Source organism: Dipodomys spectabilis, unplaced genomic scaffold (assembly GCF_019054845.1).
Source record: "Dipodomys spectabilis isolate Male_0828 unplaced genomic scaffold, ASM1905484v1 ptg000009l, whole genome shotgun sequence".
Taxonomy (NCBI): Eukaryota; Metazoa; Chordata; class Mammalia; order Rodentia; family Heteromyidae; genus Dipodomys; species Dipodomys spectabilis.
The window spans coordinates 4,236,799-4,251,510 of NW_024870686.1; the positions used below are offsets into that span (position 1 = coordinate 4,236,799).

General features: G+C 41.4%; 1 protein-coding gene across 2 annotated transcripts in view; it reads left to right on the forward strand.

Annotated features, from left to right (window-relative positions):
* Positions 1-14,712, forward strand: part of Fut10 (fucosyltransferase 10) — a 100,416-nt gene that overhangs the window by 19,432 nt on the left and 66,272 nt on the right. For both annotated transcript variants that reach the window (XM_042700587.1, XM_042700586.1), the window contains exon 3: positions 7,407-7,695. In XM_042700587.1, coding sequence (XP_042556521.1) covers positions 7,407-7,695 — 289 coding nt within the window. The remainder of the gene's footprint in view (positions 1-7,406; positions 7,696-14,712) is intronic.

Below are 14,712 nucleotides of genomic sequence, written 5' to 3' on the forward strand. Positions count from 1 at the left end.
GAAAAAGATACAACACTTACACATTCAGAACCATTTTGTTTTTACTGGTTTTCAGGCCAGGCAGATACAATAATCTGCTGTATAAGTAGGGAAAGGATAAATTAAAATACATTTCATGGATTCTTTGTGAGTTTGCTCAGGCAAACTGGTGAGTAGGTGGTTTAACTACAAACATCTTTATTTTCTCATAATTCTAGAGACTAAGGAATCCCAAGGGTCAAGTGATGGCCACATTGTTTCTTGCCAGGCCTTCCTCCTTGACTTAGAGATGGCTGCCTTCTCTCTGAGTCTTACTGTCTTTTTTCTGTACTGTGTTAGAAACAGCTGAGGATGTTGGGGTATCCCATAGGAATAAGGATACTTACTCCAAAGAACTTGGCAAGACGAGGTTTACTTCTGCAAAAGGCTGTGCGATCTTTGTAAAATCTGGCAAGCAAGCGCTCAGAGCTGACAGGCTGCTCCCTTTCGATCCCTAACCCAGCAGGCTCCGCCCCTCTGTTCACATTGTCTGAGCTTAGGTTCATAATCTGCAAAAGGATGCAGCTTAATTAATAAGATGTAACAAATAGGACCTTCTAATAGGTTGTCTTAAAGTGCTGGGGGGAGGGAAGGAAATATATAACTAAAATATAATAAACAAGTGCCAAGCCCCCTGGCCAAATCAGAACTGTACAGAAAATTCTCTCAAGATTAACAGGAAGCAAACTACTTTGATAGAAAAGAGGCTTTTTCTCACATCTGTTTCTTTATTTCCCCTTTAATAATCTTATTTGTTCAATTTGTTTATTTTTGTGCTAGTATTAGGGCTTGTCCCTTGGCTTTTTTTTTTTTTTTTTTTTTTGCTCAAGGCTGGTGCTCTGCCATGTGAGCCATATATATCTTCACTTCTGCCTTTTTCCAATTGGAGGTAAAAGAGTCTCATGGACTTTGCTGTGAGGGCTGACTTTGATCCTTGGTTTTCAGATCACCCACCTGCTATAGCTAGGATTATAGGTGTGAACTACTGGTACCTGGCCATAATGACCTCATTTTAATATAATTATGTCTTGCAATATCATACCTCCAGAGTATATAAATTATTTAATTAAGGGTAATATAAACAATTTAGGGTGTGTTACCTACAGTAAGGCTGAAATATTATCATTTTCTGGAGGAAGCCATTCATCTCAGATTGTTTTTCATCAACATTTAACTGTATTTTGCTGTTATAAATTCCTTGGGTAGGCTGGCACTGATGGCTCACATCTATAATCTTAAGCTACTCAGAAGGCTGAGATTTGAGGTTCAAAGCCAGCTTGCTGTAGGAAAGTCCATGAGACTTTTACCTTGAATTAACTACAAAATTGGAAATGGAGCTGTGGGTTAAGTGGAAGAAAGCTGGCTTTGAGCTTTATAAAAGCTCAGGGATGCTGGGAAGATGGCTCAGTGGTAGAGTGCTTGCCTTGCATGCATGAGGCCCTGGTTCAATTCCTCAGCACCACATAAACAGAAAAAGCTGGAAGTGGTGCTGTGGCTCAAGTGATAGATTGAGGGACAGCGCCCATGCCCAGAGTTCAAGCCCCATGACTGGAAAATAAATAAATAAATAAAAGCTCAGGGACAGTGCCCAGGCCCTGAATTTAGGTCCTATGACTGGCACGCAGGCGCGCATGCACACACACATACAAAACTTCTTTGGGTATGCATGTTACTTTTAAATTTTTATTTATTTTTCAGTTGCACAAAGAATTCATTAATACACTTGGAAGCAAATTCTAAACATAACTAAGAATTTTACCTGGATATATGTTAGTCAGGACATTTAAACATTGAACATAGGCTGGATGTGATGCATATACCTGTAACCTTAACAATTCTGGAGTGGATTCAGAAGGATCATGGTTTGAGACCAGCTGGGATAAAGTTGTTGAGATCAAAGCAAAAGCAGTGGAGGCATGACTTGAGTAGCAGAAAGCTTGCCTAGCAAGTGACAGAGTTCACTCTGCAGTATGGCAAATATAAACAAATAACCCCCCCTCAAAAAAATCCTAACACTACATTACTACTGTCTCACATGATCGATTTTACAGTAATTACTCAATACTCTATGGCAGGCTTTTGAAGTTTTCCTGAGTGTTCAAGAAAGTCTTTTTAAAATCAGTGGTTCAAATATGGGTTAAACTAATTGCACATACTGCATTTGATTGGGGTCCGGTTGTGGGGCCTGAACTCTGGGCCTGGGCGCTGTCCCTCAGCTCTTCAGCTCAAGGCTAGCGCTCTACCACTTGAGCCACAGCGCCACTTCCGGCTTTTTTCTTTTTGCTTATGTGGTACTGAGGAATGGAACCCAGGGCCTCATGCATGCAAGGCAAGCACTCTACCACTGAGCCACCTTCCCAGCCCTCAGGTTTTATATATTATTTTCTTTTAGAAGGTTTTTTAGTCCCATGTTTTATTTTGTGTCATGGATTTGTTGAAGAAACTGGCTTATGTGTCCTTTTTATTGTTTTTTTTTTTTTTTTTTTTGTCGGTCGTGGGGCTTGAACTCTGGGCCTGGGCGTTGTCCCTAAGCTCTTCAGCTCAAGGCAAGTGCTCTACCACTTGAGCTACAGCGCCACTTCCGGTTTTCTGGTAGTTTATTGGAGATAGGAGTCTCACGGTCTCTCCTGCCCGGGCTGGCTTTGAACCGCGATCCTCAGATCTCAGCCTCCTGAGTAGCTAAGATTACAGGCGTGAGCCACCAGCGCCTGGCGTGTCCTTTTTATTGTTATAAAGGTGATGTACATAGTATGTATCCTTTTTGTAAGAATATAATTTTATTGTTGTTATTAAAGTGTTGTACAGAAGGGTTACTATTCCATAAATCAGGTAATGAGTACATTTCTTTTTTGGACAGTGTCACTTTTCCTTTACTTTCCCCCAGTTTCCTCTTCCCATTCCTTTCCACAAGTTACATAGTTCATTTTCTCTATGGTATACTGAGGACCATGATTGAATTTGTTTACCCCTTTTTCCTCATTTTCTGTGCTTTCACTTTACTCCCTCTAAAAAACTCTAAAAGCAAAAATAAATATCACCCCCAACAATAACAACAACCCCCCATTTTTTTAGTTCCTGGAATTTGTTTTGATAAGCAGTATTTTAAATATTCAGTTATTTGTCCTTTTTTTTCTTTCTTTTTTGGTCAGTTATGGGTCTTGAACTCTGGCCTGGGTGTTGTCCCTGAGCTCTGTAGCTCAAGGCTAATGCTCTACCACTTGAACCACAGCATCACTTCTGGTTTTCTGGTGGTTAACTGGAGATCAGAATCTCATGGACTTTCCTGCCTCGGCTGGCTTTGAACCGTGATCCTCAGATCTCAGCCTCCTGAGTAGCTAGGATTATAGGTGTGAGCCACCGGCGCCCGGCTATGTGTCCTTTTTTAAATTTAATTTTTAATTGTTAGATAGGTGATGTACAAAAAAGTTACAGTTACATAAGTCAAGTAAAGAGTACACTTCTTTCTTTAAAATTTTATAATTGTGGGGCTGGGAAGGTGGCTCAGTGATAGAGTGCTTGCCTTGCATGCATGAGGCCTTGGGTTCCATTCTTTTTTTTTTGGGTTCGGTCATGGGGCCTGAACTCTGGGCCTGGGCGCTGTCCCTCAGCTCTTCAGCTCAAGGCTAGCGCTCTACCACTTGAGCCACAGCGCCACTTCCGGCTTTTTTCTTTTTGCTTATGTGGTGCTGAGGAATCGAACCCAGGGCCTCTGGCATGCAAGGCAAGCGCTCTACCACTGAGCCACCTTCCCAGCCCCAATTGGGTTCCATTCTTTAGCACCACATAAACAGAAAAGGCCAGAAGTGGCACTGTGGCTTAAGTAGTAGAGTGCTAGCCTTGAGCTGAAGAGATCAGGGACAGCACCCAGGCCTAGAGTTCAAGCCTCACGACAGACCAACAAACAAACAAAAAACAAAGAAACAATAAATAAATTATTATAAATGTGATGTGTAGTGGAGTCACAGTTTTATAACTCAGCTAAAGTACATTTCTTTTGGACAATGTTGCCCCTTTCATCTCAGTTTTTTCTTCCAATCCTAACCCACAGTTCATTTTTAGCATAGTGTCTAGTGAGTACCCCTCTGTATCCCTTCTTATATGTCCTTTTGAATTTCCTACTTTGTGGACTTGGCTGGGCTGACTTTTCTTCCTTCTTCCTTCCTTCCTTCCTTCCTTCCTTCCTTCCTTCCTTCCTTCCTTCCTTCCTTCCTTCCTTCCTTCCTTCCTTCCTTCCTTCCTTCCTTCCCTTCCCTTCCCTTTCTCTTTCCCTTTCCCTTTCCCTTTCCCCTTCCCCTTCCCCTTCCCCTTCCCCTTCCCCTTCCCCTTCCCCTTCCCCTTCCCCTTCCTCTTCCCTGCCCCTTCCCCTTCCCCTTCCCTCTTCTCCTCTCCTCTCCCTTCCCCTCCCCTTCCCTTCCCTCCCCTCCCCTCCCCTCTCCTCTCCTCTCCTCTTTTTGTTTGCCAGTCCTGGGGCAAACAAAAACTCAGGGCTGGTTTTGTCCCTGAGCTTCTGTGTGCTCAAGGCTAGCACTCTACCACTTGAGTCATAGAGCTACTTCTAGCTTTTTCTGTTCATGTGGTACTGAGGAATCAAACCCAGGGCTTCATGCATGCTAGGGAAGCACTTTACCACTAAACCACATTCCCAGCCCTTGCCTGACTTTTTCACTGAGATTTTGATTAATATAATCCTATACCTTGTGTTTCCTACATCCAAATAGTCATGTATGAAGATAACTATGTTTTTAAGATGTTTGTTATAAGAATTTCACCTTAAAAAACCCCCCTATTTTGCAAATAAGCTTATACTTCACACAGAAAACATTGACCAGAAATGTGGAACAAATTTTATCTTAGAAGTTTTAACCTATGGCTTTTTAAAAAATGCCTTCCCCACTGAAGTTACTGGTTGTACATTCGCAGATGAGAAGGTAGTTCAGGCTGTAAGTCATGTTTATTCCAACAAGCTGCTGGAGAAGAGCCACATTATAAAAATGTAATGCCCACAGATTTAAGTAAAAAGAAATCAGTAATTTTTAAGTCATTTCCCTAGGGTATAATCTCTAGTAGTGGACAGGAAACAACCCTAACATAGTTTTCAAGGGACAAAGCCTTTTGTGGATACTGTATATTCCTATGAGGTAGAGGGAAGATGTTTCCAAGTATCTGATAGAATTATTCAGCAGCCTTGCTGGGAAATACTTTGGAGGCAATGCCTGTGATTAATGGGCATGATTAATGATTGGAGGTAAGGAATCTTTTTTTTTTCTGCCAAGGACCACTTGGATATTTTAATTATGTCATTTGAGGTTCATATAAAATTATCAGTACAGGCAAACTACAGATATCCATCCATAGGAAGTTGAAGAAAAGCATGTAAATTTGTCCCATCATGTACCAAATGATTTATTGGGTCTTATGGCCCTAGGGCTAGACATTGCCCACCCTGCATTCCTGGACTATATGTCACTTCATATGGAAAAGGAGACTACAGTGTGCAGAAAAAGGAGACTTCAGTAAGTGGGACATGCCTTATGTAGCCATTGTTGTGAATGTGTCCCTCAGAGTTCATGTGGTAGAAATGCAATCCCAGTTGCAGTAGTGTTAAGAGATAGTGTTTGTTGTTAAGTGAGTAGATCAAGAGGACAGATTAATACTACTATTAGGTGTGGTTCCTGATAAAAGGATGGCTTCCCTTCTCTTAGATATCCTCACCTCGGACTTCTGGACTTCTCTAGAACTATAAGAAATCACCATTGGTTCTTTATAAACTACTCAGTCTCGGGTATTCCATTAAAGCAGTACAAAATAAGCAGATAATCCTGGATTATCACTAGAGGCCAAGATCAATCAAGGGTCATTAAGGGACTTGGAAAAAACCATACTAAATGAAGCAAGCCAGACCCAAAGAAACATAGGCTGCATAGTTTCTTTCATTTGTAATAAGTAGAATGTGCCTATAAATCTACAAGTAAACCTAATGGATAGTAAAAGACAAGTAACTACACCTAGACATGATTAATTAAACAGCTGTCTAAACATTCACATAGTGAGAACAAAGGAGGATATTCTTAGGAGAGAATTCCAAGGGCTCAATAGCTATGTGCATATGATCATATAAAATGCTGTTATCATATAAGATGCTATTCCAAGAAGTGGAAGCAAGAGGGTTTTTTTTGGGGGGGGGTCTGGTCGTGGGGCCTGAACTCTGGGCCTGGGGATGTCCCTCAGCTCTTCAGCTCAAGGCTAGCGCTCTACCACTTGAGCCACAGCGCCTCTTCCAGCTTTTTTCTTTCTGCTTATGTGGTGCTGAGGAATCGAACCCAGGGCCTCAGGCATACAAGGCAAGCGCTCTACCACTGAGCTACCTTCCCAGCCCTGCAAGAGGGTTTTTTTTTTATTGTATTGTTTGCAATTCTTTTGTTGTTGAGTTTTGTTTTTGTTTTTGTTTTTTGTTGGTCTTGGGGCTTGAACTCTGGGCCTCGGCACTGTCCCTGAGCTCTTCAGCTCAAAGTAAGTGCTCTACAACTTTAGCCACAGCACCACTTCTTGTTTTCTGGTGGTTATTTGGAGGTAATAGTCTCACAGACTTTCCTGGCTAGGCTGGCTTTGAACTGCAATCCTCAGATCTCAGCTTCCTGAGTAGCTAGGATTATAGGTATGAGCCACCAGTGCCTGGCTGTGGTTCTTTCTTTTTTTTCCTTTTTTCTTTGGTTTATTCCCTCTGTTTTTGGTTTCTATAGCCTTTGTTTTGTATATAAGTTGATCCGATTGGGGAGAGGAAGGGGAAGCACAGAAACTTGGGACAAAGGGTGAACGAACTGAGCAGTGAAACTCATAGACACTATTTTGGACATGAACTATACAACTTGGAGGGTGGGGAGAGAAATCAGGAGGGGAGAATCTGGGAAAGAATGAGGGAGAGGTGACACTGTTCAAAAGGAAATGTAGGGCTGGGAAGATGGCTCAGTGGTAGAGTGCTTGCCTTGCATGCTTGAGGCTCTGGGTTCGATTCCTCAGCACCACATAAGCAAAACAGAAAAACGCCAGAAGTGGTGCTGTGACTCAAGTGGTAGAGTGCTAGCCTTGAGCTGAAGAGCTGAGGGACAGCGCCCAGGCCCAGAGTTCAGGCCCCACGACCAGACCAAAAAAAAAAAAAAAAAAAAAAGGAAATGTACTCATTACCTGACTTTTGTAACTGTCACTGCTCTGTATACCACCTTGACAATAAATTTTTTAAAAAAGACTCACCCAGATTAAAAAAAATATATAGGAATGGCCAGGCACAGAGTGGAACATGCTTGTAGTCCCAGAAGTTGGGACTTCCCAATGAGAATGGAGGATGGACAAAGACAAATCATTGGACTGACAATACTTGTCTTCACATTTAGGTGGTGGTTGAGCTGGGAAAATTTGAAAGAAAGAAGTTAAAAACTTTTCAAGATGAACATAAAACTTTGGAAGAAGAATTTAAGCATCTTGATCCATTCGTTAAGAAAGAAGCACTGAGCATGGATGAGAAGAACACATGGGAAGTCAAGAGCTACCCCATCATACTCTGGTGGTCCCCCCTGACTGGGGAGACTGGAAGGCTTGGCCAGTGTGGGGCAGATAACTGTTTCTTCACCATCAACCGCACCTACCAGCATCATCCCATGACCAAAGCTTTCCTCTTCTATGGTAAGTAGGGCTTTTGCCTTTCTTCTTTTGTTCCTTCCTCAGGGCTAAGCTAGGGCCTGAGCACTTGGCAAAAACCCAAGTCAAGCTAGACAACATAAACGTGGTTGGCTGGGTCACTTGGTCTTTCTGAAGAGCAAACTAGATTGTGTTTTCTTAGTTAGGTATTGAGCCTGCTGACTTTATTCAAGCAGTTGAGTCTTACTTACACTGCTGGCATCCATTCAGAATGGCACTCGGGATAGAGGCAGGAGGTTATTATTGTGACAGATGCTTAATTGGCCATAAGTCAAGCCTGGTGTTCTTTACTTTGATGTCAGATTAATCTGAAGTAAAAATAACAAGATTGTTCAGCATCAGCTTCCATGATGAGGTTGCCGTTTATCAATTTTGAGTCCGAACTCAGGGCCTATCACTTGAACCACATCTTCAGCCTTTTTTGTGTGAGTTTATCTTTGAGATAATGTCTGGCCTCAGAGTGTGATCCTCCTTTTATCTGCTCCTGAGTAGCTGAGATTGTAGAAGTGTTTTATTTTATTAATTTTAATTGTTATCATAAAGGTGCTGTGCAGAGTGGTTGTAGTTATGTAAGTCAGGGAATGAGTACATTTCCTTATGGACTGTGTCACTCCTTCCTTCACTCCCCATCCAACAAATTGTATAGCTCATTTTCCACAGAGTGTCTAGTGAGCATTAACTTAATTTTCAGATAATAGTCTTACTTTTATCCATATTACACTTTTCATAGTCACATTGATTTTGTTCCTTGATACTCCTCTCTCTTAACTCCTAACATAGCTGAGTTTACAGGTATGTACTACCCTAAGTTCTTTTTATAAAATTTACCTCATAATTAAAAAAATATTTTATTTGTTATTAGCATATATTAGTGTACAAGAGGATTTCATTGTATGTCTTTATATGCATACAGTGTACTCTGATCAGATTCTTGCACTCTTTTTCACTCTCCTTCCTCCCTTAAGACAATTTCAACAGGTTTCATTGTTGTATTTTCATACTTGAATATAAAATACTTCTACTATATTCATCCTTCTTCACCCTCTTCATTCACCTTCCCCTCCATACCCATCATACTCCAGCAGAATCTGTTCTGTGCTGATTCTGGAACTTGAACTCAGGCCCTTAACACTCTTACCTAGCATTTTTGCTGAAGAAATACTGTTTTACACTTCCACCACTTTTGACTTTTTGCTGGTTAATTGGAGATAATTGGACTTTGCCTGAACTAGTAATTGAACTGTAATTTGAACTGTAATCCTCATATTTCAGCCTCCTAAGTAGCTAAGTCGATGTCATTTTAATTTGCTTTTTGTACATGGCCAGGAATTCTAAATATTTCTTCTTGCATTTATTGGTCATTTGTATTTCTTTGAGATTATATCTCAGTTTATTGGCCTATTTATTAATTGGGTTGTTGATTCTTTGGGAGCTTAGTTTTTACTGCTGTCTGTATATTTTGTTATTAATCCCTTGTCAATTATGCATCTGGCACACACACACACACACACACACACACACACACACACACACACACACACACACACACACACACACACACACACACATTTTTGTCCATTGTGGGGCTTGAACTCTGGGCCTGAGCACTGTCTCTGAGCTCGTCTCTTCAGCTCAAGGTGAGTGCTCTACCACTTGAGCTATAGCACCATAGCACCACTTCTTGTTTTTTGGTGGTTTATTGGAAATAAGAGTCTCCTAGACTTTCTGCTTGGGCTAGCTTTGAACCGCAATCCTCAGATCTCAGCCTTCTGAGTAGCTAGGATAATGGATGTGAGCCATTGGCTGGCAAAGATTTTGTTTCACTCTGTAGGCTCTCTTCAGTCTACTGATTACTTCCTGTGAAGAAGTTTTTTAGTTTGATGTGATCATGTTGGTCAGTCCTTGCTGGGCTAGTGGAGTTCTAGTCAGGAAATCAGTTGCCTGTGCGTATATCTTCCAATGTTTTCAAACTTCCAGGTCTTCTGTTAACGTTTTGATCCATTTTGAATGGATTTTAGTACAGAGCAAGAGACAGGGGATCTAGTTTCAGTCTTTTACATGTAGATCTCCAGTTTTCCCAGCACTCTTTGTGAAGAGGCTATCTTTTTCTCCAACATATGTTTATGGCATCTTTATAAAAAATGAGCTGCCTATAGCTATGTGAGCTTATTCTGGATCTTCTGTTCCATTGGTCTGTGCAGCTGTCTTTGTGCCACTACCAAGCTGTTTTTGTTACCCAATAGTTGAAAGTCAGGTGTTGTGATAGTGTAGATTTTTAATTTTATTATTGTATTTTATTTTATTAGTATAGATACTTTTGCTCAGGATTATTTCAGCTATTCAAGACCTTTTGTACTTCCATATTCATTTTAGAATTTCTTTTTCTTTTTTCTTTTTGCTGGTCCTGGGGCTTGAAATCTGGGGCTGGGTGCTATCCCTGAGCTCCTTTTGCTCAAGGCTAGAGCTCTACCACTTGAGCCATAGTGTCATATCTGGCCTTTTCTGTGATTAATTGGAGATAAGAGTCTCAAGCACTTTCCTGACCTGGCTGACTTTGAATTCTGATCCTCAGAGACTCAGTCTCCTGTATAGCTAGGATTATAGGTGTTAGCCACTGGCGCCCAGTTTTGGATTTACTTTTCTACCTCTGTGAAGAATGTCATTGCAATTTTGATGGAGATTGTACTGAATATATAGACTGCTTTTGGTGGTGTAGTCATTTTTATGGTATTGGTTTTGCTAGTCCATGAGCATGGGGTTTCTTTCCATCTTCTACTGTCTTCTTCAGTTTCTGTCTTCAGTGATTTACACTTTTCCTTGTAGAGATTCTTCATTTCCTTAGTAAAATGTATTTCTAGGCACTTTTTATTTTATTTTAGTGTTAGTACTGGGTACTGTCCCTTAGCTTTCTCACTCTACCACTTCTAGTTGTTTGGTCATTGATTGGTGATAAGAGTGACGGATTTTCCTGCCCAGGCTGCCTTTGAGTCACAGTCCTCCAATCTCAGTTTCTAGAGTAGCTAGGATTATAAGCATGAGCCACTGGAGCCTGGCTATTTATTTTGTGGCTATTGTGAATAGGATTGCTTTCCTGGTTTCTTTCCAAGTCTGTTCATTGTTGGTATACATGGAAAAGCTATGTATGTTGATTTTTGTATATTGATTTTGTATCCTGGTATTTTACTTAGTCTTATCAGTTCATGAGGCTGATAATCTGTCACCAAGCCTAGGTAGGTGTAGAGGGTGAGCGTCCCTTACTAAAATGCTTGCCACTAGAAGTGTTTCATTCACATAATTACCATTCACAGCTTGGGTTGTTATAGTGATGCTAATTATTATTGTTTTGTTAGTATTATTTTTTTTCTTTTGAGTTGGTCAGATTTCCCAGCAATGATCCTTTCAGTTTTTTTGTTTTTTTTTGGATCCGGTCATGGGGCCTGAACTCTGGGCCTGGGCTCTGTCCCTCAGCTCTTCAGCTCAAGGCTAGCGCTCTACCACTTGAGCCACAGCGCCACTTCTGGCTCTTTTCTTTTTGCTTATGTGGTGCTGAGGAATCAAACCCAGGGCCTCATGCATGCAAGGCAAGTGCTCTACCACTGAGTCACCTTCCCAGCCCCGATCCTTTCAGTTTTTTAGCTGGAGAGTAACATGAGGATGCTCACTTCTGGGAGTTGAATAGGAAACAAGTACCAGTAACTCATCTTGATACCTACTCTGGAAACTGTCACTTATTTTCTTGTCCGTCATGGGGCTTGAACTCTGGGCCTGGGCGCTGTCCCTCAACTCTTCAGCTCAAGTAAGCACTCTACCACTTGAACCACAATACCTCTTCCAGTTTTCTGGTGGTTAATTAGAGACAAGAGTCTCATGGATTTCCTGCCTGGGCTGGCTTTGAACTGCAATCCTCAGATCTCAGCCTCCTGAATAGCTAGGATTACAGACGTGAGCCACCGGTGCCCAGCAATTCTTCTTTGCTTAGTGTCTTATTTTTGGCCTTAATTGGATGTTGTTCCTTTGACACAAAGATCTTTTTTTATTTCTCCTAAAATTAAATCCTCCAGGACTCTGTCAAGATAAGGAGGGGGATGATGTCACTCACCTACTGGGAAATAAAAAGTTTAGGTTTTCAGTTTTCTCTTATACTTTTTTGGTCCTTTTAAAATATTATCTAATTTTTTTGTTGTTGTTTTTGTGTGCGGTCGTGGGGCCTGAACTCTGGGCCTGGGCGCTGTCCCTCAGCTCTTCAGCTCAAAGCTAGCGCTCTACCACTTGAGCCACAGCGCCACTTCCGGCTTTTTTCTTTTTGCTTATGTGGTGCTGAGGAATCGAACCCAGGGCCTCAGGCATGCAAGGCAAGTGCTCTACCACTGAGCCACCTTCCCAGCCCCCAATATTATCTAATTTTTAAAAATTATCTTTAAGTAGTTGTACAAAGAGGTTTCAATTCAGCATGTCGGTTTGTGAATACAGTGCATCATACTCAGTGTCTCTCCTTTTGTCATTCTCCCTTATCTCTCCCAACCCCACCAATCCCTCCACTTTACTGGTTATATTTTCACACACACACACACATTTAATATTATGATTACATTTGCCCACTCTTCCTCTTTTGAACAGTCCTTCTCCTTTTTTTTTTTTTTTTTGATGCCAGTCCTGGGGCTTGAACTCAGGGCCTGGACAATGTACCTGAGCATTTTGCTCAAGGTTAGCACTCTATTACTTGAGCCATAGCTCCACTCCTGGCTTTGTTAGTAGATAAATAGAGACAAGAGTCTCATGGACTTTAATGCCCCATCTGGCTTTGAACCACTATCCTCATATCCCAGACTCCTGAGTAGATAGTATTATAGGTGTGAGCCACTGGTGCCTGGCTGAACAATCCTTTTTTGTTTGTTCCCATAGTCACCTTACTTTCAGGCGACTTCTAGGTAGACCAGGTTGCTCTTGGCCTCCCCCACTGTGAGTATTAGTGTCATCCTTTTTGAATTCTGTGAGGGCAATAGATCTCATTCATTTACTTTCCATAATGGATTCAAACTTCAACAATTACCTTAGTGAATTGTCAGTCCACTACTTTTAACTCTGAACTTATGTTTCTTCATTATTTGGCAAGAGTCAAATAGGAAATGACTCTTGTAACTCTTAGAAAAGAGAAGAAAATGTACTTGAGCGGCCTTCAAGTGTGCATCTACAGCATGGATGCCACACTACATGCATACCTGACAGTGCACTATGGAAAGTCAGGAGGGTGCTGTGGGGACTGGGGTGCCACTGTCTTTGGTGTAACACTTGGATCTTAGCCACATCATCTATATCAGCTACAGTTATTACTATGAAGGAAAGGCTATCATATCATCTTATGTCTAACAGGCACATTCACAGTGGTCACCCAGGTGTCAGGGAACTTGGTGGCAGAGTGGAAAAATGAAAACATTGGTTCAGGGTTTGATCTTTATAATAACAGTTGTGCTGAGTCTTGTTGATCACTCATGTAATATGGAGTGTGTGTCATTCTTTCAAGTTGGGTTGAATTACCTTCTTGAGAAAGTTTCTGCAAGTGATACTACAATGATAAAGAATTGACTTAAACTTCTTTGTCATCCAAATTCCTAAAGCTCAAGCGTTTATGAGAATCCTAGTTTTGCTGATCCCCCACCTACTTCATTGTGAAATTATAGGTTAACCACAAATGAATAAAAAATTAATTTCCGAGGGTGACCACCTTACTCATTGTCCACTGCTGAAGTGTCGCAATCTGTCAGATGATGCCAGTTTGTCCATGGGAGAGGTGGCATGAGGCACATGTTGTAGAGCTTTTGGAAGATGTACAGAATGAGCCAAGGATTTGAAAACAAAAGTAATTATAACACAATGGTTTGATTCAGCTATGATGAATATACATGTAATAAGGAAATATTGGATAGAGAATCAAGATGGATGAGGATGGGTGGAGAAGACAAAGATGTAGGGTAAAGAGTGGTAGGGGATAACATTCCAGTGTACATCTTCATAATAGCTACTAGCATTATGACACTAAGAAGCAGCATGGTGCATAGGAATTTTTGAAGTACACATATCCCCCAGAAGAAACACTTGGAACTAGAGTGGTGACCTCTGACTAAGAGGTCAGGGAGGGAGGGAGGGTGGTACAAGACACTGCTATTTCCTGTCTACATCTGAAAAAGTATAGCATTTCAATTTTAAAGCTCTGTAAATGTTTTATTTATTTATTTATTTAATTTATTTTTTGTTAGTTGTGGGGCTTGAACTCTGGGCCTTGGCACTGCCCCTCAGCTCTTCAGCTCAAGGCTAGTGCTCTACTATGTGAGCCACTTCCTGTTTTCTGGTGTTTATTGGAGATAAGACTCTCATGGACTTTCCTGCCTGGGCTGACTTTGAACTGCAGATCCTCAGATCTCAGCTTACTTGAGTAGCTAGAATTACAGGCGTGAGCCACTGGCACCAGCTATACATTTTAATTATTAATTATTATATTGGTTTGGTGCTGGTCCTGGAGCTTGAACTTAGGGGCTAGGCTCTGTCCTTAAGCTTCTTTTGCTTGAGACTAGTGCTTTACTACTTGAGCCACAGCTCTATTTCTGACTTTTTTTTTTTGGTCAGTTGTGGGGCTTGAACTCTGGGCCTGGGCACTGTCCCTCAGCTCTTCAGCTCAAGGCAAGTGCTCTTAACACTTCAGCCACAGCACCACTTCCAGTTTTCTAATGGTTATTTGGCCATAAGAGTCTCATGGACTTTCTTGCATGGGCTGGCTTTGAACCATGATCCTCAGATCTCAGCCTCCTTAGTAGCTAGGATAACAGGTATGAGCCACTGGTGCCCGGTTTTGGTGGTTTATTGAAGATAAGAGTCTCATAGACTCTTCTACCTGGGCTGGCTTCAAACTGAGATCCTCAAATCTCAGCCTGCTGAGTATCCAGGAACATAGGTTTGAGTTATGTGCACCTGGCTTGTATTAATTTAATAGTATACATAAAGACCTAA